The sequence below is a fragment of the Acanthaster planci genome, linkage group LG02 (assembly GCF_054643075.1).
Source record: "Acanthaster planci isolate LZ-2023a linkage group LG02, COTS_SCS, whole genome shotgun sequence".
Classification (NCBI taxonomy): domain Eukaryota; kingdom Metazoa; phylum Echinodermata; class Asteroidea; order Valvatida; family Acanthasteridae; genus Acanthaster; species Acanthaster planci.
In genome coordinates, this window is record NC_141778.1 from 5217465 (window position 1) to 5241558 (window position 24094).

The following is a 24094-nucleotide window of genomic DNA, read 5'->3' on the forward strand; positions in this document are numbered from 1 at the left end:
ATTACTACATATTAAGGGAACAGCATATTAATTGTTACTATTGTGCAGTTAACAAAGATGAACTGAGCTCGGCTAGCCAAGGAAAACTATTGATCAGGTCTCTTGGAAACAATTTGGACCCTTCCGCATGTTTTCAAAAGAGATGTGCAAAGGTTCAAATGCGGGAGGTAGCTTTATTAAAGAGGTACAGGCGTGGGTCCTAAGCTAGCCGAGGCGAGCTAGTTTCTCCTTAAATTTTATTATCCTTATCCAATTTTGGACTTTCATTCTGGGCTGCATTTGACCTTTAAGTTATAGTTATGATCAGCTTGCAAGAGCCGATTTTAATTGTCGGGATTGACATTTTTTAAAACATGGTGATTTGCAACGTAGAGAGCGAAGGCAAGACACTGCAGCACGACGCAGGAGGGACGTCAAACAGACCATCAAAGTTGATTCAACCCCCAAATTTCTGCTCGTTATTGTAACTGAGCGAGTCACTTATTCAGTGAACGTTAGAAGTGATTTCAGAAGATTCGCCCTGTTTATGGTGTGCAGAGGGTACATTGTTCCAATGGGAAATAATCATCAGCGTAAAAGATAAAATAGGTTTACTTTGCTCGTGGGTGCTTGAGGTCATACGGATAAACATCATTCCTAACGAGTTCAATGTTCATTGGAAGGCGGATTAAATCGTAACTAAATTGAGGTAACGTTGATGGGGAAATCGATCAAGTGGTCGCGTCGTCACAACCCAAGCTTCTGTGGTATCGTCGCTCAGCACCATACAGACCGGCCCAGTCATGACCGCCATCCGCTTCGAGTAGAAGCACCCCCCTCATTAGTTGAAAAAAGCCATGTTGGTCGGAGTGTTCATTTTGTTGGTAGCGATGTGACTGCACCGTAACGCGTGCATTTCTTAATGTATGAGCATTACTTTGAACCAGTGAAATTCAGTTTGTACCAAGAAGCGGCGCTAGACGATCTTTGGTTCGGACCAAAGGAGCCTCCGTTGCCAAGAAACTTCTGCCTTCTCTTGGTACAGCTCAAGGCTCATACCCGGCTACAGTGGGAAGATATTCCCGCCCTAAGACATGACAGATGACTGCGTGCATATTAAACAGTATTCAAGATAATACGATTGAAAAAAATTAGTCTTACACTCTTTTCGCATATTTTTTTCATTTTTCCTGTAAAACATTTTAATATTTAAATGAAACATCGGGTTAAAAATGCTGCAGGTTGTTCTAAAACAGCATTATTGCTGGCTGTACAGGAATAACACTGGTATAAATTACTCAAGAAAGTATCATATATCAACACATAGTATTTCTCGTTAATAAATAACGATTGGTCCTTATACCAATCCAAATTCCACTCACAAGCTACATGTACACTGACTTCTGCAGAAATTACAAGAAACATCCGACTATATTGCATTTTACATTTACATGAACATGTACACGGTATAATGTATGAACATTACTTTGAATACATTCATTTAAGAATCCGTGACAACCGATAAACTGTTTCTTACAGTGATCAAAGAATCCCCAGGCAGACCACTTCACATGTGAAACCCTTCGTCTAAAGGAAAAACATGAGTAAAATGAGTACACAACAGAAACTGTGGTGTTGAATTGGTGATAGTTTAGCACTTTCGGTTTTATCAGAGGACAACATCCAGTGTGGGGCATTCCTTTGACAACACTCAGGGTGTTAAACTAACACCACAGTTTGTGAAGTGTATGCTCTACACTTTTCCTTACAGATTGTGAGTTTGAACTACTTCTTTCCTCACAGTCCCTTCTGTCATTACAAACATATGATCCCACATAAAAACAATTTCACAAGAAGTTTACTTCCACACCATGATTTTTTTTCACAAACATGACTTTGTGTTACAGAATTTCCCTGGCGTGTTCCTGGACCACACCTTTTGTGGTTTTGAGGACCTGATCTCCAGAAATTGCTAAAAAAACCTATTGGGGAAAAGTTGGTGTTTTGGGAGAAATAGGAAACAGGGGCAAATCTGAGGGAAATCTATGAACAAAAGGTAAATTTCAGCAGCATTACAAACATTACTATGATCATCAGAGCCATCCAGGCCTATGTTGGCAGTCTCCAGATTTCAACATCTTCGTGCAATAGGATCTAGCCTATAACAATAAGCTAGAATGCACTGCATGCCAAGCGATCTCAAACAGATAAACTCAGGAAATAAAAACACCTGCAGCCTAACACTTGCTGACATGACCAACAACCAGGCAAATTCCCATACATCTCAGCAGCAGAGTTCTTGGAATCTCCTTGTTTCTTAGAATGCTTTTGTTGACTTCTCCTCCCCCAGCTGACACTGTACCAAAAATGGATCAGCAATTTTAAACAGTGGGTACTGGTGGAGAACCTTACTGGTTTTACAATAAAATTAGATGATCAAGTAACAGTAAACCCTACAAACCCCCCAAATTGAGTAAAAACACCTTTTATTCCCAAGAGAATCCCCCTGCTCTTTCTGCGTGGTTGTGAGCCAATCATTTCCCGGCTGTATAATGGGAAAGCTGCCACATAAAGCCTTAATACCGGCGATTCGCAAAACTGCGCCTCCAAGAGTTTGCAACGCGCTGGCCAATCACAATGCGCGAAATCTCTCAACCCAGTACGCATTTGAAAATTGCACCTATCCAAAAACTACGCCTACTCTATCCATCATTATGTACTATGTAACAAGAGAGTAAACTGGCTTGTGCATTTGGGATAGATGTGGCTTTGCCAATTCCTGAAGGCAAAAACCATTACCAATACCATTATGATCTTTAATCCACCAATACCATTATGATCTTTAATCCACTGTAGCCAAATACATAACACAGCCTAGCTACAGCTACTTACATTTTCAAAGGAGGTTCAAATTAACAAGGGACTCATCTGTTTTAAACTTGTGAAAAGTGTTTGCAAGTATAACCTCTTGAGTGATGACTTTTTCGAAAACGTTCCATAGAAACAAGGCAATTGGTTTATCTGAAACCAACACACTCCTTTCCCTTACCCAGTAGCACTATTAGAGTACAAATAAGCAGCATTTTGGGACTATAGTTTAATGAGTGCACACACCCAGGAAAAAATGGTCAATGAAATGATCCTTGCATCTGTGCGGTATTCAAATTCATGCATTGTAGTAATGCGTACTCAGGTAGAATCTTCTCACTTTTGTTAAACACCCTTAACACGTAGCTCATGTTTACTTGTTTTCCAACTGTAAGAACAGTCAGGCAACTACATGTATCATGTACGTTTCCAATCACATACATTTTCAGTGCAAATTGATATTATGAATTCAATAAAATTGTTACCAGAGAATATATATTTCTCTCTAGATTTTTGTGAAATCTCAACACAGATCCTTCCACAGTACAATCTGCTGATAAAATTTGCATTGTGAGGTCCAAAGTCCTCGTGAACACACTTGTTTGTGCACCTAAAAAATAAAATCAAACTATTTTAAAAGTGCATATTTTACAACTGCTTGTATTTCACAAATCCAATGGTAATTTAGAAAAAATTTCTAACAGTCTTTTGACCTGCAAGTACAAGTAATACTGGAGGCGCGAGTTGACCTAGACGGGATAAAGATGAATGTGAGAGTATACAATGCATGAAAAAATTGTGGCATTGTTAACTGGTTGCTCAATGTGCATGTATTGATGGTCTACGGCGATGCCCAAAGGAGGTCTGATAGAAAATGACATGTCGGTCTTTCTTACACCTCCAATCCACGCAAAAGATACCCAGAGGAAAACATATCATGCTGGCTGTTGGCTAAGTACTTCAAATTCAACTGTCATGCTGTCAAGACAACAGCATTGTCTCCAAAAACAAATCTAACGAAGGGGAAACCACTCAGCGCCAGGGGTGTAGCAACCGGGGGTTTGGGGAGGTGCAGCATCCCCCCTCCCATAAAATAATTCCAGTCCGCAAACAGAGCTTTGGTCAGCAAATGAATCCAAAATTGTTGGCCGTTGGCATTTCCCCTGCAGCATGAAATGTAGTGTACCACAGATTTCCCTTTACACCACACGAGGTCGGTTAACAAGTCGGCAAATGCCCCCCCCCCCAAAAAAAAGAGAACATGCCTTTGCTATACCCCTGCTTCAACAACTGCTGAAGCACAATGGAGCGTGGCCCCAAAAAAATCTGATTAATAAACCCTTGTTATTTTCAAGTTCTTACTTGCATTGGTTAAGTTTTCTGTATGCGATGCACGCCTGCATCTTGAACATTCCACACGTGTACTCCTTGAATAACTCACACGCTAAACATTATCCACTTTGTAAGATACTGCTCTCAAAAGTACACTTTCGAGAATATATTACAAAAAATACAGGTCTCCTCAACCTGGTTTTTCCCAGCATAACTGATTTTTGCTTTTCGATGGTGCTTGACACAGGCATGGACAATCAGGCTATTTTACACGAATACTAGATGCAACCCTCTGTCTCACGGATAAGTGATATAAATATATCTGGCCACAATTAATTTGCAACTCTTATTGCCGACCCAGTCTCTGCATTACAGACTGGAATCCAATCACAAGGGTTACACTGCCTCAGGCACTTACAATTCATACAGAATCTTTTATGTGAAGTCATTTAAAACTTTGCACTGCGAACCACACCTCAGCTAAAAACTAACACTGACTCTCTCACTTTTATCCTACTTGCCAATCATGCAGGTGCTCTCCAGCAAACACCACTGACGATGTTGCTATTTCCATCCAAAACACTCAGTTACCGATGTAAAAATCCTAGCGCTCAACTGCAATCGCTCTTTTAGTGCAAGTGTTCAGCTGTGAACATGGTCAACAACTGCAGTCATCATTGTAATCTCTATATTGCGCTTTCAATTGTACTTTCAATCTTAGCGTGCTTTACGATAATCAGCAGCTTCATCAGGCCAGACCATTTGACAGCCCAGGTCCAGCACATGTGAGGTCTCTACCCTCACGACAGATATCCATTTGTGCACCTTGGTGGAAGGAGGTAAGTAGGGGAAAAGTGAATTGCTAAAGGTCACTACACGTTACTAGCTGCTGGATTCGAACCCCCAACCATATGATCGAAGGCCACAGGTGCCACATCAATGTGATGTGGAAATTTCCCAGCCCAGTTTTGAATTTTTGTCTTGCCACAGGGTAACACTTGTCAATCATGACAATGTGAGGGTGATGTACAGGCAAGGTCAAAGGTCAGCCTGACATGCTTTCGGCCTGTGCGTCATTATATACAAACATACCTGCATTAAAACACTGCATCATCATGTTTCCTGCACCATTAAATCACTGCTGTGACTAAACGGTGCCTGCTTCTTCTCAAGAATACTGGCAATACCTTCCTCTATATACTCCTCTGTGGGATCATGTGACTGTGGCAATGCATTATGGGTAGTTGAGGGCACCTGGGATACAGGCTCTTGATCATTACGATCTGGAGATGTATATATCTTTGCACGGGTGTCTATGTATTTGTCATCTTGCTTGATGCGGGTAGGTGGGAGGGCCGAAGTGAATCCTTTGGACCTCTGTATCCCTATCCCTGAGTCGACAGATTCCAAGTCCCCGTCGGCTTCCCTCGGTGCGCTGCCCTCGCTGTTGGGCGTTTCCGGCGCTGACTCCACCCCAGGGGTAGGGGTACTGTTTGCTTGCTGCTGCCTGGTGTGGTCCTGAGCACTCTGAACGTCTATGCGTGGGAGCTTGCTGGCTAGCTTCATCAAGTTGAAATGACGGCTGCCGCCATAGGCCTCGTTAGAGCCAAGCGAATCCACATGGATGTTAGACATCACAGGTTGATGGGCCAAGGCACTTGATGAGAAGGTTGATGTGGTACTGGTCTCTTGGCCAGCAGCTGCTCCCAGTGCTCTCTGACTAGCAGAACTGGCTCCTTTACATGCATTCTCATACTCCTCCTGAAATGGAAACCACTATCATGTCAGACAGTATTCACAACATTCCTCGCTACATGTCCCTACTCGGAGCGTTGTAGGAAATAAAAGTCAATGCAATATTTTGTACTCAAAGGTACGTGTATGATAAAACACGACAGTGTGTGTGCTTACCTATGGTTCCCTATGGGATATGGCTTACCTATAGTTCCCTATGGGATATGGCTTACCTATGGTTAACTATGGGGTAAGGCTTACCCACGGTTCCCTATGGGATATGGTTTACCTGTGGTTCCTTATGGGATACAAGAAACAAAGCGCAGCTATATGGACACTAGACCCCACAAGTTAGTCTTCAAAACAAGGAAAAGTATCCCTCCCTACATGCTTGAAGTCATCCTGAATACATCTCTACCAACATTAACCAACAGCCTAAACCTTCTAACAGCAGGTTATGTTATTCATGCATGGCTTCCTACACTACAGTTGCATTGATACAAAGAAATTCCCTACTGTTCTGAAAAGTCTTCATTAAATTGGTGATGGATCCCTTGCGTCTTTTGTGAATACAATCTGTTTACAAATGACAGCACTGATAAGTTTAGCTGGCATCTGTACTGTACTTCATCATCGTATCTTTCTTGATCATGTGATTTAACGACATCCAAGGAGAACACAGGGCAGAAGAGGAGCCATGCTTACTGTCACAAACAACCGCTGGTACCCATGCCATATCTGAGAAGGTACCGAGATCAGTGAACTCAACATAGTCCCCACAGGTGCCAGTTTTCATATCAGTCACATGTCACTTCTACAGTACCAACAAACCAATGAGCCTCCCATATCCATAGCGCATGACAGCAGTCCCAATCCCATCCTCCGAGTTTGAACAGGAAACTGACATGCTCCACTGAAACTCCCAGCATCCCTCATCATGCATCAATGGTCACAAAGGATCCAAGCCAAAACATCCCCATGAACTAAACATTCTGTTCAGACCTTGTTATCTTTTAATATGCTCAGCCGTGCATGACGTCACAAGGCTGTACGTGACATCATCCAACCTGCTGCAGGATATCATTTGCACTGCCTCAACCTAAATGATTGGGAATTGTCGGGGGATTTTGGAAATTTGAGGCAGTAGCTGTCAAGAAATAACAGAGGATTTTGGAGGGTTGGGGCTGCACCCGATTTTATTCATGGGGGCAGTTTGAGGATCTCGAAGGACTGAGGATTCACCAAGGCAGAAAGGCCTAGGAGCTTGAAGTTGACCCACCTGTGTACATGTACATGTATCATGAATGAATTGCAAACTCTTCCCCAGGGAAAAACCATAACACTCAAGCTGGATTACTCACTATGAGCTCAGACGTGTCATTTACCTTCAGCAAAACATTTTCAAGCGCCAGGCAAATTGACAAGTACTGTGTAGTGTACTGAGATGAATATGCCATACACACAATTAGGCAGAAAAGGCATTAGCACGTGAACCAACACGTGTGCATATTCCATTCAAATACACTACACTTCCTGGTTCGAATAATGTCACGCTTCGGTACTTTATGCAGTCAGTGGACTACGTTGCTATGGTGATGGAAGAAGCGATCTATGCCTAAATGACCTGAGAGTATGTGTGACGGTATTAGAGCATTAAAATAATGCACACCATTCCCAAAATTCTTCCAGATTAAAACCACATTTACGTCAGGCTTGAATTTACCTCATTTGGCAAAAATACACCAGGAATCATGTCAAAGCAAACAATTACTGCGTAACAGAAATCTAAGCACAAAGATTTTGGTAATAACTGCTTGTATGCACAAATTTATAACTACAAGTATGACGCTCCAACGAATCCCAAGGAGAGAATACAGAGACGTATACAAGGACTCACCTTCTTAGCAATCAGCTGGTCAATGGCATCAGATACTTCAGACATGTAGGACGGAGCACGGAGACCCAAGGTCTCAAATTGGCTGAAGGTCGATGGTGTATGACTTATTGGTTTACTCTGGAAAACATGAACAAAAAGAGCATTGCGTCACATGAATGAAGAGGCCAGTCCACCTTCCCTGGTTGTCCCCTCGGTGATAAAATCCAATGAACATGCATTACACTGGGAGACCAATATCAGCTCAGACTAATATTCCGTGAGGAAAACATGCAGGCATCGCCCTATGCACTTCACACTGCAGGTTCTTGATTCTTCTTCTACAAGCCTGTTTCAGACGGAAAACACCTGCCAGACATTTTCTTAACACTGACAATACTAACCCTATCTTACCAGAGCTGCACTCAGCCAGAGGTGTAATACCGTGAAGCCAGCTCACCACTGGCTTGTGGATATAACCAGCAAATGTATTTACAAACCTGTATGTATGCTTCTAGGAAATTTCAGAAGCAAGCATAAGACACAACCCAGTAGTGAATTCTTTCATGTTTGAAAATGGTGACATGTGCACCGACTGGCAATAAGTGCAGGAGATAAAAAAACTGAACGAGAAAAATGAAGAGCTCCATTCTTGAAGTCAAAGCTCAGCAGATGGTAACGCCCTGCTGTATTGTTTGAAAGGCCCCAGGGCCATGTAGGCCTAGCAACAACATCAATGCTTTAACCATAACCTAATGCAAAAGCCTAGGGCGTTGGGGTTGAACTCTTCAATTTGAAAAAAAGAGGAAAATATTCTTGCATACAAAACTGCATGCGCGCAGCATACAGCTAATTCGGCGTGGGGTCTGGGCCCGCCTTAGGAGCCCCAGAAAATTTTGAATTTTACATACTCCGTGGTGCATTCTATGCAGTTTTTGGCCCCAGTTGAAGTGAAATTTGAGTGAAAGATATAAAGCTTTTTATGGCATACTTTATATTAAAAATACACAAAATGCTTCTTATTTGTGATTCTTTTTGATCTTTTTATTATGAGAGGTACATTCTATGAAATAAACCTGTGACATAAAATTGATATTCCCACCTGTCTAATGGGTCTTTCTTTTGGATGTTTTCACCATCTGATCGGTCAGCGTTACGAGTCCACCTCTGCCGCAATTCATTTCCTTTTTGCATACCAAGCAATATGGCATGCCTGGCCGATCTAGTTTTCAGACAGCTTCAGCCAGAGGAACACCATCAACTGCTTTTTCCAACCAGTCCCACTTCCAAGCATTTTTTATGCCATTATCAATGGTTTTGATATCCTGTCCATCACGTTCAATGATATCCTTCCTTTTGGAAGTCATTTTGAGTTTTGACGCATGGGTGATCGACGATCACAATGCACGTTGACAACAGCATTTTTTCAACGTTTGCAGCCGGTCGCTACTAATGGTATAGTATCCATATAACGACGTTTTCATTAACGTCAGGAAAAAATGCGGCAGCGGACTATTGGCTTGTCGTCAACAGAGGGCACTTGCACGTACCGTGCTGAGTCTGTGTCCTGCATTTTTTAGTGCATTTTACGCGTGCACAAAACAAGGGGCCAGATGAGGTATTTGTGCTCATTAATGTGTTCCGAAAAGTGGAACTCCGTGCGCACTCGCTGGCGCGGCCAGCGCCACCGCGCGAACAGAAACAAGCCCAAAACGCGGATATTATTTTTGTGTGGCAAAGTTGCATGCCTGGTTAAACCTACAGGGTCTGTGCACATCTACGACCTCAGTGGACGGAATGCCACCTACCGGGTAGGATGACTTGCGGTTGTGTTTCCTGATGGCTCGTTTCTTCTTGGCTGAGGTTGTTGGGAGGAAAGCATCATTGTCGTTGGTCTTTTTCTTCAGGATGACATAGTTTACCACTGACTCCTCATCTCTCCCACAGATTGCAGAGGAAACGGATACAGTAGGAGATTGCACTGTCAATAAAAGTGGTTACAAATGCAAATGAAGCCATGTGGAACCATTGAGAGCAGCCACACACAGCCCCTTACAGTCTTCAGTAATTCAGTTGGCAAAGTCAAATACACTACTCCTGGAATATCCAAGAACCTGACCCAAAGTAGGTTTGCACTGTTTGTCACTCGATACATATGATGCACATAATCGGTAACTGACATTTTAATGCATAACATCTCACCCACTGATTCTGTCTCTCTCGTTTCCGAGAATGCATTCACTGATTTTTACCATTTCAGAATTCAAGATTGTCCTAGTATGTAAGTGACAATCTGCAAATGAGGCTGAAAATAGAAGCATGCACATACATGTATGTGTTCACATTTAAATGTATAGCTACGTATAACGCTGCTGTGCCAAACATCCCCCTTGGCTCCAAAATTTTCCACACTTTTACTGAACACTGCAAATTTGCTTTAAATAGCAGAAATATATTTAGCACTGACGATACGACTCAAAGGAACAATAGCCAACAAGGGGGGGGGGAGAATTAGGATCAGTTTCAAGTACTAACTCAACCTGTCACAAAAAAACAACTTCAAGAATTGAAGTGGTCCACATCAGCCCAGTTCAGGGCTACATCTCAGATATATGCCGACACAGTCTGTCTTGTACTCATTAATCTAACCTGGTGATAGAGCCGACGCACCTAGGGGAAGCTCTTGATCTGGGGTCAGATAACGCTGTAGATATTTAATCAGGGCAGCACATAACTGCCTTTCATCTTCATAGGGTTGACGGGATGCCTCATAGTCCTGCCTGTAGTATTAGATGAAAGTGAGGAAATAAGTCAAATAAACAAATACAAATCGTCAGAGACACACGAACTATGCACGCGAGGTGATGCAATTTATGCACAGATTAGAGAACCAAGGTATTTTCGTTTTCACGAACTGGCACCCAGTGCAGTGTGACACTTTTGTCGCGCACTCCATGTATTTTCGTTTTCACAAACTGACACCGATCTTAATTTCACCAATTAAAACGACTTTTCATTACATTTTTGTGTGATGCAAGTCAATCTTTTCCAAGCGAATGAAAAAGCCACAGTTTCATTCATGCTCAAATAAAAGTATGAGATTGGCGTTTGCCAAAACGGAGTGCAGAGTTGGTTCCTTTCTTCAATTTAACATGGGCACTCATATCGGCAAGGAAGGTTAAATTTTGCCGATATGATGTTTTGCCGATGTTGGCAAACATCGGCCCGATCCGATGTCTGATCCGATCATCGGTTGATCCCTGATCCTGGGCCAAGACTATATCATCACAGTGACATATGCAGGTCTTCGGTTTTTCCCCCAAAAGACTCAATTTCTTCACCCGAAGAAGAACCCTCCCCCTAGATCAGGTGATAATACTGCGTCTAAAAAAATGCTGAACTAAATCAACATGTATCGGGGGGGGGGGAACTTGTCACCCTCCTCATCCCCTTTGGATAACCTCTGAATCATCAAGATTAATGCCAGTAGGTTCCAAAGTGGGCCATCTTTTCCTTACCACTCCTTCTTTCGTGCTTCTTCTAGTGCTCTCTTCTCTTCCTCCTTCCGTCTGAAGCTGTCTGCTCGCTGCTGTTTCTGTTGGATGTGATACTTGCTGTTTTGCTGTCTGAACTCGGCGGTCAGCTGGCGGCGGCGCTCATACAGCTCGTCAATTTCTAGATGAAAGAAAAGTCACATCAAAAATCATTTATCAAAAAAATCATGGGAAATATGTGTCCCCCCTTTCCAGTGCTTCTCTTCCTTTATCAGTGCAATTTCAATAAGCTAAGACTGTAAAAGCTCACCTTTTCCTTGTTTATTTGATGAAAGCAGATGATGTTTGCGTCAGGCATGACCAATCAAGGGCAATGTGATTTTGTCATGACGAACTGGCTTTCTAAGATGTGGTTAGCAGAGTTACTTTGAGGCTTATTCACTGTTCAACAATTGTCAGTAAATGTATATTGAACTAAGGATCATTTTGCATGACTCTATTTAGACTGGTACCTAGAATCCCCCAAAAGACAAACTTAAAAGTTAAAGCATCAGAAATCAATTTTCAAGAGAGTTCTTATAATGCACTGTGCATTTTTTTTTAAACTTGGCATGCGAGGCAGATAACTCTTCGTTCACACCATGATAATGACTGACATTCCATCTTAGAAAGAAATCGAAGAAAGCAGCTCAGGAATCTATTTTTGAGTCCAGCTGCATGATAAAAAGTTGCTTTAAGCTCAGCCCTTACGATCCCAAACCAGCCAAACTCCAACACCAGAGCGTGTTGGAATCTATTTCTAAGGATGGATTTGTTGTTTGTGGTACCCACTGCTATATCTGACTTGCACCAGCCAGCCGACACTGGCAAGCTCGGTGGTCGAGTGGTTAAGACGTCTGCACTAGTAAGCAGGAAGTCGTGGGTTCAAGTCCCAAACGAGAATGCTTGTGGGGTTTTTTTTCACAAGCTTTCAGAGGAAACACAGAGCATACTGGGTTACAATATACGTTGAGCAGGGCACAAATCCCAAATGAAGAGTTGGAATCTGTTAGGATAAATACCGCACTGGTAAACAGACTGTTTTATGCGGGATGAGGCATACATGTACCACAAATAAACAGAGTTCTCAAGGATGAGGAAGGTTCCCAGTAAACCACTCCAGGGAGTCAGGGTTAAGCCTTTGTACGAATAAATCTATGCACCAGAGACATAAAAAAGTAAGCAAGAGAGGCAGGGCTGAATCAGTCAGCTCGGCTGAATCAGTTACATGGACTAGTAACAACTGGACATGTATAAAGCACACCTAGGCAACAGTTCCAAACAACAAGCTTTTAACTTTTAACTTGAACCTTTTTCCCAGTCAAAGCGGCACCTTGACCCCGTCCGTGTAGGATGGCGCCCTCGGTAACTGACCTTTCTTGAGAGCCTCTCTCTTAGGGCCTGCCTCTCGGTATCTGTTCCAGGCTTCGTCAATCTTGCTCTTGTTCGTCTTCAGATGCTGCTTGACTTCATCCTCTTTAGTTTTCAGTGACGACACAAGGCGGAAATATTTCTACAGAGAACACAACATAAAGGTCAAGAATTCAACAAATACATTCAGTGTACTGTGAAGCCGACGCACAGACTCTGTAGAAATGAACACTTACATTCCATAGGAATAGCAACAAACACCAATGTGTATTACTGAGAGTCGACTGTACACACTTACGACAAATCAATGGTTATTTCATTTAAATTTTTTTTCCTTTGAGAAAGGTTCTGCTAGGATCCAACCGTCAGGCCCTCCATATTTTGTGATTTGTATTTTAGGTCACTGTAGTCAGCAAGCAGTTCGCAGCAGTTTTGTATTACATATCTCTGAAATTCATTTCAATATTAAGATGATTTTAACACCTGTCAACTGTGACGCATTCCTCCTCTGGAATAACATTCACTCATCCTGGACCATTCCATCATGAGACCATACCATTTAATAAAAACATCTCTGCACTGTGAATACTAATGATAAGCTTAATTTACGATACATTGCACCCCCCTGGGCAGCTACTTTCAACTAAGAGTCAATTCTACAGATAATTATCCTGTCTTCACAGTGCATGTATGGTATCAAAAAAACATCTGCAACTTTGTAATTAGGCTCATTATTGTTCGCAGGCAAAATGTCCCATTAAAATTGCACGTTGAACTGTCTAAGCCTTGTGCAAAGGAAATAACTGTCAACTGTTTCCCGCAATGCGCTTCTAAATTGGCTTTTCCATGGCAACCTTGCTGATGGAGCACTTCACTTTGAATTGCTTTAAGTTTTCAGATAATCTATTAAGATCTCATTGTTAGCTGTCACTTTAATTTATTATTTTAATGTATTATTTTAATAGGAAATGCCCTTATAACGACATGAAATAAACTTGAAATTCCAAAATACAAGGGCACATACAGATGTAATATATATATATCTCGGCCTAAAATGAGTCATAACCCACCAAGGTCACTTTTGTGTTAAAAGGCCTTCAGTGAACCATACACAAATTAAATCAGAAAGGAACCACAACATTTTTAAATCAGGATGCCATAAAAGAGAGCTTACGCTTTCTAATGTAAACCAAAGCTAAGCTACCAACAATAAAGTCCTCTTTGTGTGCGATCTGGTACCACACGTGCCAATAGAGTATCGAAGTGTGACGTCACTGTGAACCAGAAAGTGCAGTGCAAACGAATGGAGTATGCGCGCGTGTTGGTTCACGCGCTGGTTCTCGCGCTAATGCCTTTTACACACTAATTGTACATGTGACGTATTCACTTCGGAACTCTATACCTGCTCACTGATGGCATAACAAACTGTAATGTCTCCCGTAACTTTCAAGCAGTGTTGTAGTAGAGTACTTTTCGAGTGGCAAGTTTGCTGCCAAACATGAAACTGTATAAGAGGGACCACAGCTGAAGAAGATGGGCATTGGACAGTAAATGCACCAAGGTAAGCTTAGAAAGTAAAAGGATGTCTTCAAGTAATCACTGTTACGTGAAAACTTAGTTAATAAAAACACAGAAAAGTACCCAGCCAAGTACTAAAATCAACCAAGTATATTTGAAGTACCTTTCCCCTTACACTTTTACAAACCAGGGCGTTTTGAAGTCTTGAATTATTACACCTTTGTGCATTTACCATCAAAGGTCCATTGTTCTCTAACTTCGTTCCCTCTTCACCAGTTCAATTATCTGGCAGTGAACTTGTTAGCTGGAAACTCATTGACTCACAGGACTGCTTGTATGTTTATACTCACGTCTCTTTCATCTTTCACAGTCTTCTTTCTGGCTCGTAGACTTTCGATCTGCTGTTTCTGCTGTTGATATTCTCTGAGGTGGAAACCCAAAAAAACCCGGCACGTCAGTTAATGGCAGACGCACACAGTGCCAAATGAAAGGTATGCAGTTGAGACATAAATCCACTTCCAAGCTGATGTAAGAGAGACGCGTGCAAGCCTGCAAGGCAGGCACCATTTGAGAATCACCCTCCAAATCGTTTGAGGGAATTAAACAGTAATTAAAACTTCATACGGTATCAATGTAACTCACTTTCTACATCTAGTAAATACAAAGGAATAGAAAACTATGGTACCGTTTTAAGTTCATAAAACGTTCATCGAAAACTCAAGTTTTTTGTGTTTGAATTTATGGCAACACAGATGCCAAAAGAAACAGTTAACGTGGCTGGTGTCAGCTGTGTTTGCACCGTGGTTCCAACATTGTGGAAGGTGCAGGAAAACCTGTCAACTTGCCAACACCTATCTGCTTACTTTGGGAGAAACCAACAAAAACACTGCAAATGCAGGCATATATCGGACCATGAATACCACAAATCACTTCAAACATACATGACTTTTTTCTTGGATCGTCGTAGGCTGTCGATCTCTTTCACAATGCGATTCTCTTCACTGAGTTTGAAATGCCTTGTTTTAAGCTGATGCTCCAATTTATGAATTGCATCATCTACTGCCGCCTCTCTCTTGAATTGAAGTCCGGCGTCAATTTTGGAAAGAGCATCATTCTGAAAAAAACACACACACATACTCCAATCATTACGACGGAAACAATGACCCCAGCAACTTGGTGCTTCTTTAGTTTCAATTAAAACCATGTCTCACCATGGGAACAATATTTAGATACTACTTAATGGAACAAGTCGTTGAGGTTAGACGAAAACCTCAACAAATAGATGATTTTCCTACGGTAAATGTACATGTGCAAATTCAGTTCTTGCACTGTGCATTAAATATTCATCAATTCTTGAATCCTCAATCTTCAAGACACATGTTCGTCAACTTTATCACATCCAAAGCACAGACCCCATCCAGACCTCCTGTCCACAGTCACATTGGTCAACCAAGATGGCAAGCCAGATGACTACAGTCAACTTTCACTGATGCGAAATCTACAGGACCTTGTCAGACTGTTCCACCTATTCCCTGTGCATATACATGTACATGTGCGTACATGTACATGTGTACCTACATGTAGAGTACATGCATTGTTTTTGTGCTGTGTAATCACATACACATGGCAATCACACAGAAATGGCATAAATTAAAAATATGTTGGAAATAAAAGTTGTAGTTGTAACTGCAAGTACAGCTGCAGTATTTGTAAAAAAAATAAAAAGACTCTTGAAATCTACCAAACAAGCTGTTGAAATAGCTATGAACTTCTGAAGTGAAAGTGGCACAAGTACTTTCTCATGCAAAAATACTGGTACACATTTTGCGAGTTCAATTTGAATAATTTCTGCTACACTGAGTTCTTTAAATTCACTTGACTATAACAATATGAATTTTCCATACTGCATACTATGATTAATGTTTGCCCTATTTTGTCTCAAACGATGATGGGCGACTGTACGTTGCTGTGCTCATTCTTACACAAATATGTACTGTACCTGCTTGGAGATCTGTTCATTGATGGCCTTCAAGTCTTCATCCAGCGACTTCCTCTTGGATATGCTAGCCTCCTTCTCTTCCCTCAATCTCTTCTGTTCCGAAAGCAGCACATCTTTCTGGTCGGAGTCTTCCGACAATCCATCCACGTGCTGAGGCCTCCCTAGAGATTTCTGAAAGTTGCCAATTAAAATTCATGTTTACTCTAACATTCCACTTTACACCCTATTACAATTCAACACCAGACTGCGTTATGTTGCATAATATTTACATTTTGTGACGTTAGGCACTGAACACATGTACAAGCAACATCACAAATACATATCAATGTATAATAATCTAACCCAAAACCAGCTCCTAAATTAAAGGTTTACAGAAACTGAAATGGGGAAAGTACTTGGAAAGTTTCCGAAACACTGATGAACAGGAAACAAAGATTTTGAAGTATTTTTGTATTTTGATAAATTTATCAAGACTTGTGACAGCAAAAAGTATTCCCTATGCCCCTCATACACGTACAGGCAGAACTTTTTCTGGTCATCCCACCGACTATTTGGAAGTCTCAACTACAATTTGAAAAATACTCAGCAAGGTCTTTTCAAAGGTTCATGTATGTAATCATGTTCTATTAAATAAAGGTTCTTTTGCATGGATGTGCCACATACAGCTCCAACTGTACATGAAACAATCAATTTGTTCTAATACAAACCTTCAAATATACACCCTTGTGTCCCAACCTGATTTTCCACATGTATCTGTTAAACTCTTTCAGAGTCTTTTACTGCATTATGGTTTCACACTAATGAGTATTTCCATATTCATGAGCAAAACTGTGATGTCATCACAGGAAGACAGAAAGCCTCAATGTTACATTGTTTGTACACAAAGAACTCCTGCATTTTTGATTTTTTTTTTTGCATATTTATTGTTTATACGCATAACAATAAGGAAGCATCGATCCCTTCTTAAGAAATGTTTTCAGTGAGTGAAGTCTGGGTTCACAAGAAAACCTATGCCCTGAACTACATGTATATCTTCCCTGGATGATACCACAGCAACAGCACCCTCATTTGTTCCCAAAATGGATAATTTTGAATTTAAACAAGTGCACTTTTCAATGCATATCACCAAACAGGAGCGTAGAAGAGGTTTCTACACGTACATTGAAGAAGAGTGTAAAGTTGCAGAAAAACAGTGCCCAAGAAAACTTCATTGCAGCTACACTTTGAGAATGTACATGTGCATGTTTATGATGGCATGTTACACCTACCAATTCAGCTTCGAGGGAGCGTATTCTCGACATGAGTTGTTCCAGTTGCTCTTCATGACGCCGCCGATTGGGTGGCCGCAAAGGGGCTTTTTTCTTGACATCTGCAGAATGCAAAACCCAAGTGCCAAAAGAAAAGACAAGCGGTTATCACGAACAACAACAAAATTTCAACACCTTAATGCATTACAATGAATTTACAGAGGTTGTGCATGCAAGCCATTGTCCTGGTCAGTGCTTTGGCAAACGTGGGATTTGAACAAAAGGTCTACTCATGTGTATCCCCATGGAACAAACCCACTGACCGGGAAGGTGGCTGCCATGCAAAACTTACGCAGGAAGGAACCTTTTGATATTGTGACACAAACTACATGATACCTCTACCTAAATCTGGGGATATGGAATCAAATCCAAGGCCAAATAATGAATTATTTAATCCATTTAAGCATCTGCACTCACTGGAATGTCATGGATTAGTAGTGCGCTGGAATGATGAGGGAACAGGATCTAAACAACATTGTCAATGGTATCACAGAGTACATGTACCTGTACATGTATGTACGCGTATGTATCGGCATGAGTTCAATAGTATTTAACCAGTACAATGAACAGTATCCATCACTTGGGTGATCTTGTGTGAACTGTGAAACGTTGTCCTTTTCTTGATGGCATTTTGAAAACTTGGACCTGCGCAGAAGTATTGATCTTGGACAGAGCCCACACACAGAATAAGTAAACTGTACGTAGGCCTAACAGATACAAACAGCAGAAGTCAGATTTACCAAATTGAACACTTTTGATTCCTAAACATCGACTGTTAAAGTATTCAAGCATAATTCCCTTCATTCCAAGCAGTTTTAGACCCAGAAAACCTGATGCCGTTATTGGAACAAAATCCTGGCATAATAACAACATAAATTCTGGGGAAACGTACATGTACTAGTAAGGTACTGTCCACAAAGATCGTACCAGTAAAACAGGTGGATCTTACTGCTGAAGAGCTGAGCCAAGTCTTGTTAGCGTCTATGAAATAACCTGGTGTAGTGGTCACATCAAAGCTGGCAAACCAATTTTTATATCAGAGCCCTTTATGGAGCCCCAACACTGACTGACAACATGGACCGAGCTTACATGTAGAAAGCTCTCTCCGTAGGCTTCCAGAACACGCATGTGTTTGGCTGCTGGCCAACTTCAACCTGAACAATATTGTTAAGTCTTAGGAAAGACTCCCAAATGTAAACTTGTAAGAAGATTATTGTATTGTCTCCGGCAAAAACTTCCATCACTTCGTTACTAACCCTCATGTGATAATAGCACTTAAGGCATCACAAGAGCATCAAACGAAAAAGCTCATGCATAGAGCTAAAAAGTTTTTACAACCAAAGGCATCCACCAGACTACCACATCCCAGATCTTGCCACAATTACTGAACTTTCCATCATTACATGTAACGTTAACTACAGATGGAGTTGAAAAACTGCTTTGTATGTACATACACGTACATGTAATATGCAATTGCAAGCCCTTTAGACCTTATGGTATAATCACCTCACAGTTTGAAGTGATGCACATCAACCACTTCATCTCCCACATGTACATGTATATCAAGGATGGCCGGATACTGGTACAATGCCATCAGACTGGCTTCATGAAGACATTGTTACTTTGTTCAAGAGTCGTGACGAGGCAGACCCATCTTCCATAACTTCTTGTACCATCCCTTCTGACTTGCATCAGGAGTATGTGAACACTCCAACACATAATACAACATGTCATACTTTCACTGGTCACTGGGAAACTCATGGAGTACATGTACTACAAGATAACTGACACAGGTGCTGTAAGGGCAGATCATGTGAGCCACAACAGGTTTCTATAATCTGACAACTGAGGACCCTGATGAACCATTAGATCAAAGCGGTCACGCCAGGCTCCCCCCCAAAAAAAATAACAAAATGTCTCCGGTTTCTGGTCAGGGGCTGGCTCCAAAAGTGGTGAGGCGATGCTTTTTTTTCTTTGCCCTCACTTTGTTTCAGCTTGTAGATTTACACAGGACATAAGACCACCTCATTTGTCTGGTTTCAAGATGTGAATGTATAAAACAGAAATGAAGTCATTTGAAAAAGAATGCCTGACCAAAGGTATGGGGGCCTAAAGGGACAACTGCGCCCCATCTACAACATGTTAAAATTAGGGAGTAGCAGGATTCCAGTCGATCAAGCAAGTGTGGCAGCTATATAAAACTTTTTAGCGACGCCCGCGCTGACCAGAAATCAGAGACTTTCTTTGGCCTTAACTGTAATACTGTAGACTTCAGTAAGGCGTTCGACAAGGTCCAACAACAACTCTTGGTCAAACTTCATCAAAATGATCTGCTAAATCATTGATTTCCCGTATGTAAACATACAGTACCTGTATAAACAGACAGCATTGGGCAATTACACTCTACAACCGCCATCATGCACATAACCATCGTGACCAAACACAACAAAGTTTACCTTAATTTGTGTTTCACATACATGTATATGGAGATGGGTCTAATAATATTTTCACTATTCAAAACAAATCATCATAGTACATGTACTTAATCCTAACAGCCCTAAATACTACAAAGTACTACTTACATGTAGTAGTAAACTGTAGTATTCAGCGATGTCGCTTTTAAAAGGACATTACCTTATTGTTCTTTGAAGCAATAAAATACAATAGATAAGACAATGTACATGTATGTAAATTTATATGACGGGTTTTGCCCTTACCCAACGTATATATTAATAAACACTGTATGCTCAGTGCTTGTCCGAAAGCTTGTGAAAAAAGTCACAAGCTTACTTGGGTGGGACTCAAACCCACGACCTCCTGCTTACTAGTGCAGACGTCTTAGCCACTTGACCACCGAGCTTGCTGGGGTCAGCTGGCTGGTTCGAGTCAGGTAAAGCAGCGGATACCGCCAACTATTTTCAAGTGGTCGAGTGGTTTAGACGTCTGCGCTAGTAAGCAGGAGGTCGTGGGTTCGAGTCCCACCCAAGTAAGCTTGTGACTTTTTTCACAAGCTCTCGGACAAGCACTGAGCATGCAGTGTTTATTAATATATACGTTGTGTAAGGGCAAACCTGTCATATAATTTACATCTCCCCAATGCAAAAAATGCATCTTGAAAATACATGTAGTTCGTTCGTTCGTTTGTACAAACCTTACAGTTATGGGAGTAGTGAAGTTAGATGTCAGATGGGGAGATTTATTCACTTTATATCCTCATTAAAATGGTGAAATTCTTAGGCACTTTGCCCATTCACACTACAGAAAATCGGCAGCACGTGCTACAGTTTGACTAATCGCAACACAGCTCCTGCAATACCGTATCTTTTCCTTCTTGTTTTACGCTCATTCACAGATGAACGCCACACTGTGATTGGTCCAATTTGCTTCCATTCTACTGATCACTCATAGCTCAGTGTTCTCGAAGTACACATAGGACTAGGGAAAAGTTTTCAAAGGGAAAGACCTACAGACATGACAGAATGAAAACTCAACCGACAAGTGTACGTGTACCAAGCCTAGCCAGGAATCGAACCCCAGAGTCACAGAGGTGAAAAAACTACATGTACTACTACATGTGCTACGCCTACTGCCATGGCCCATGACTCTGGCCAGTATTTGGCCTTGGCTGCATATTGCCAACAGTTTCCCCTGCATCCAAAGTCATCCTAATGGCATCCCATGGACGTCCAAAGACGGCGTACAATGTGCATGTACATGTAGGCCTAGGTCTATGTACTAATCAGCCATGGCAGCTTCCTACACTACAGGGTGCAGTCCACTAATTCAAGTGAGAATTTCTTGCCAGCTCATTAGCATTAATAAAAGTGCCCCCACAGTGTCTCTTGAAAAAGGAGATTGTTTGGCTCCCAAAATTGTGAGATTGTGTAAATCCTTGCAAGGATCAACTCCCTGGCATGCCTGGGTCTTTGAGCTTTCATATGAGAGCAGAATGGCTTAAAACTACAATTGAAAAATGGTCCTCAGTGCCCGAGAAAGTTGAGGGTTGCCACTTGAAAAATGACTGCAATCAGACTTCGGAAAAATAAATTTTCAGGTGGTAATTTTTGTTTCAAGGGAATAATTAAAAGTGTAATTGGTTAAACCACAAAAAATTGAAAAGAAATTGAAAGATAGGGGCCAGACAATAATTCAATTTGTGTTTCAGAAATCTCAGGGATGTTGGTATGCATGTTACTGGGCCGTGACACTGCTGATTTTACATTGTTTTCAATGGGGCTTGAACTAGTGGACTACCCTAGGCTACAGTACGCGTCTAGCTACCCACACGAGACACGATATTCAAGGGGCCTAGCCAATAGTACATGTCATGACATGTAGCTTGTAGGCCTAAGTTAGGAATAGTGTGCGGTGAACGCCGAACACTAAACAACTCGATACACGATTGAGAAGAACACCCACTTACCATCTTCAATAAGGGTTTCTTCCGCCATCACTTACAAATCAAGAAGTCTTTGTGTCATTTCAAAATCATAACAATGCGGAATCTCAAGTGTTTGCGACCAGGCAAATTCGCCACCCCTGGTACGGTATGTGAGTCACCACTTTCTTGCTAACGTGTACAAAATAATCTCCGCCCCGAGATGAAGTGCACCCTCATCGGCGAAGAAGAGACAGGCAAAAAAGGCGCAAGCCCGCGCCCGCCCGTACACTTTGCTACTTTCAACCGGGGGGGGGGGAACTATCTTTATGGTAGCAAACTAGTAATACTCCCACTTTTTTTTTAATAAAGTGTTTGGCACCAAATCATTTGATAAAGAAAGCATTTAGGATGTCATCAATAATAATATACAAATAATGTTTATATCATATCATTTTAGTTTTCACTGGCAATATAATTTTTAATAAAACAATCAAGGACCATGATCAATATATAATGTATTTGACGATTATATCAATTGAAAGCACGTAATCGATATTTACATGCCATCACTATGGTGTTAAACACTGCTTAGAAATAAGGAGAATGTCAGAAATCACTTTTTACATATGAAAAGCCCTCGCTGGCATTATAATGGCTTTCGCTTGGAGTTTTACATGTACTTCTTTGTAAACGGTTTAGTTATTTCAAAATTGCTTGTAAATAATGCGGTTACATCTGAAATTATTTTTTTTAAATAGAAAGATGACCTTTTTCTCTCAGGCTCAGGCTCTATTAGGTATCTTACTATGGTGTACTACTTTCTATGGTGTACTATTACGACACACATTTCTGCCTCTCTCTCTCTCTCGCTCTCTCTAGCCGCATTCAAGGCGCCCTTTATAAACACCACGAAGCAAAGGGCGACAGCATACGACGTGTCACGTCGCTCGTCGTGCGTCGCGTCGTGCCTCAGAGGATGTAATTGGCGACGCAACGCACGACACGACATACGACGCGATGCAGGACGGTGCGACACAACGGGCGACGTTTAGGCAGAAAAAATGCAACAAGGAAAGGACGTAAGAGAGCACGACACAACGCACGACGTTGCGTCGCCAATTATATCCTCTGAGGCACGACGCGACGCACGACGAGCGACGTGACGCGTCGTATGCTGTCGCCCTTTGCTTCATGGTGTTTATAAAGGGCGCCTTGAATGAGGCTAGAGAGAGCGAGAGAGAGAGGCAGAAATAGGCTAGAGAGAGGCAGTAATATGTGTCGTAAATAGTACAACATAATTTTATAGTCATATCGATAGCATTTGATAACTCAAATCATTTCGCAGCTAACATATAGGTATAAATCCATTTGGACGTAAAACAGTGTGTGTGCCCTACGCGTACGATACCCTGACTTCATAAGCATGCACTGTGCATGTGAATGAAAAAAATAGTTGTGCACCCAGCTGACGAGAAACTCAAACTTTGGGCCAGGAGCTAAGTAAAGCCGCGTTTAATGCATGTACATGCAAATGTACATAGCTATAGCCAACGCTGGAGAAATTGGAATTCATCTCACGGCCCAAAGCATCAGTAAAGCCTTTTAGTTCTTTTGTACAATATAGACAATAATGGAGGGAGGGACGTAGTTTAAGTCGGAGAAACGACTTCAAAGGTGCAGATCAAATGCATGGACTTGGACGCTTTGCGCCCTCGCCCATTCGAATAGAGAATCTAGACTTTTCGACGTTTCTCCCACGGTGGCGGGCGATAAACCTCGTGCTGCGGCACGAAATTTAGTGGAAACACGCTCGCTTCAAATATGAACAATATAACCTCAAATAAAATTCATGAACACAGAAAACACACCAACAGGAAAGAGATTAAGTTCTGCGAATTAACTTGCATAAATCCTCTTGCAACATGGACGTTTTTCGACGCGCGGCTGTAGAGCTGCGTGTGTGTACGCCGGTGTAGTGTTACTATGCTATTTTTATCCATTACATGTATAATAAATCTCAGTTATAAATGAAAACTGACCTATAAACCAAGTTTAAAAATTTAGAATGTGTGCTTTGTAAGCCATTATCTCATTTAGGATTGCGTCCAGCTTAGCCCTAAAAGGTGAAGACGTTTAGCGATACCTGACCTCAGAGTCGGTCCGCAAACAAATGTCTGCGGATACCGTGACCGGTCATGG

At 41.6% G+C, this 24094-nt stretch overlaps 1 protein-coding gene across 2 annotated transcripts; it reads right to left on the reverse strand.

The window, feature by feature from the left end:
• Nucleotides 1-1154: 1154 nt before the first annotated feature.
• On the reverse strand, nt 1155-22107 carry LOC110986217 (uncharacterized). Of its 2 annotated transcripts, none has more exons than XM_022247918.2 (11): nt 21938-22107; nt 17476-17576; nt 16208-16378; nt 15150-15322; nt 14559-14631; nt 12694-12832; nt 11305-11461; nt 10457-10566; nt 9595-9767; nt 7811-7927; nt 1155-5940 (listed from the first exon to the last, which is right to left on the reverse strand). In XM_022247918.2, exons 1-11 carry the CDS (start codon nt 21963-21965, stop codon nt 5293-5295), a joined length of 1890 nt encoding a protein of 629 aa, XP_022103610.2. In that variant the 5' UTR covers nt 21966-22107; the 3' UTR covers nt 1155-5292. The 2 variants fall into 2 exon arrangements, with proteins under 2 accessions (XP_022103610.2, XP_022103609.2); XM_022247917.2 differs by having other exon boundaries at nt 10436-10566.
• Between the last annotated feature and the right edge of the window lie 1987 nt (nt 22108-24094).

What these genes read in the sequence shown, in the direction of transcription:
- LOC110986217 (XM_022247917.2), bottom strand. Translation starts at nt 21,965, where the DNA reads ATGGCGGAAGAAACCCTTATTGAAGATG. An exon ending in CTGTGAAAGATGAAAGAGAC is followed by an intron (nt 12,833 to 14,558) that starts GTGAGTATAAAC and finishes TGTTCTCTGTAG; the next exon opens with AAATATTTCCGCCTTGTGTC. An exon ending in GAAGCACGAAAGAAGGAGTG is followed by an intron (nt 10,567 to 11,304) that starts GTAAGGAAAAGA and finishes CTAATACTACAG; the next exon opens with GCAGGACTATGAGGCATCCC.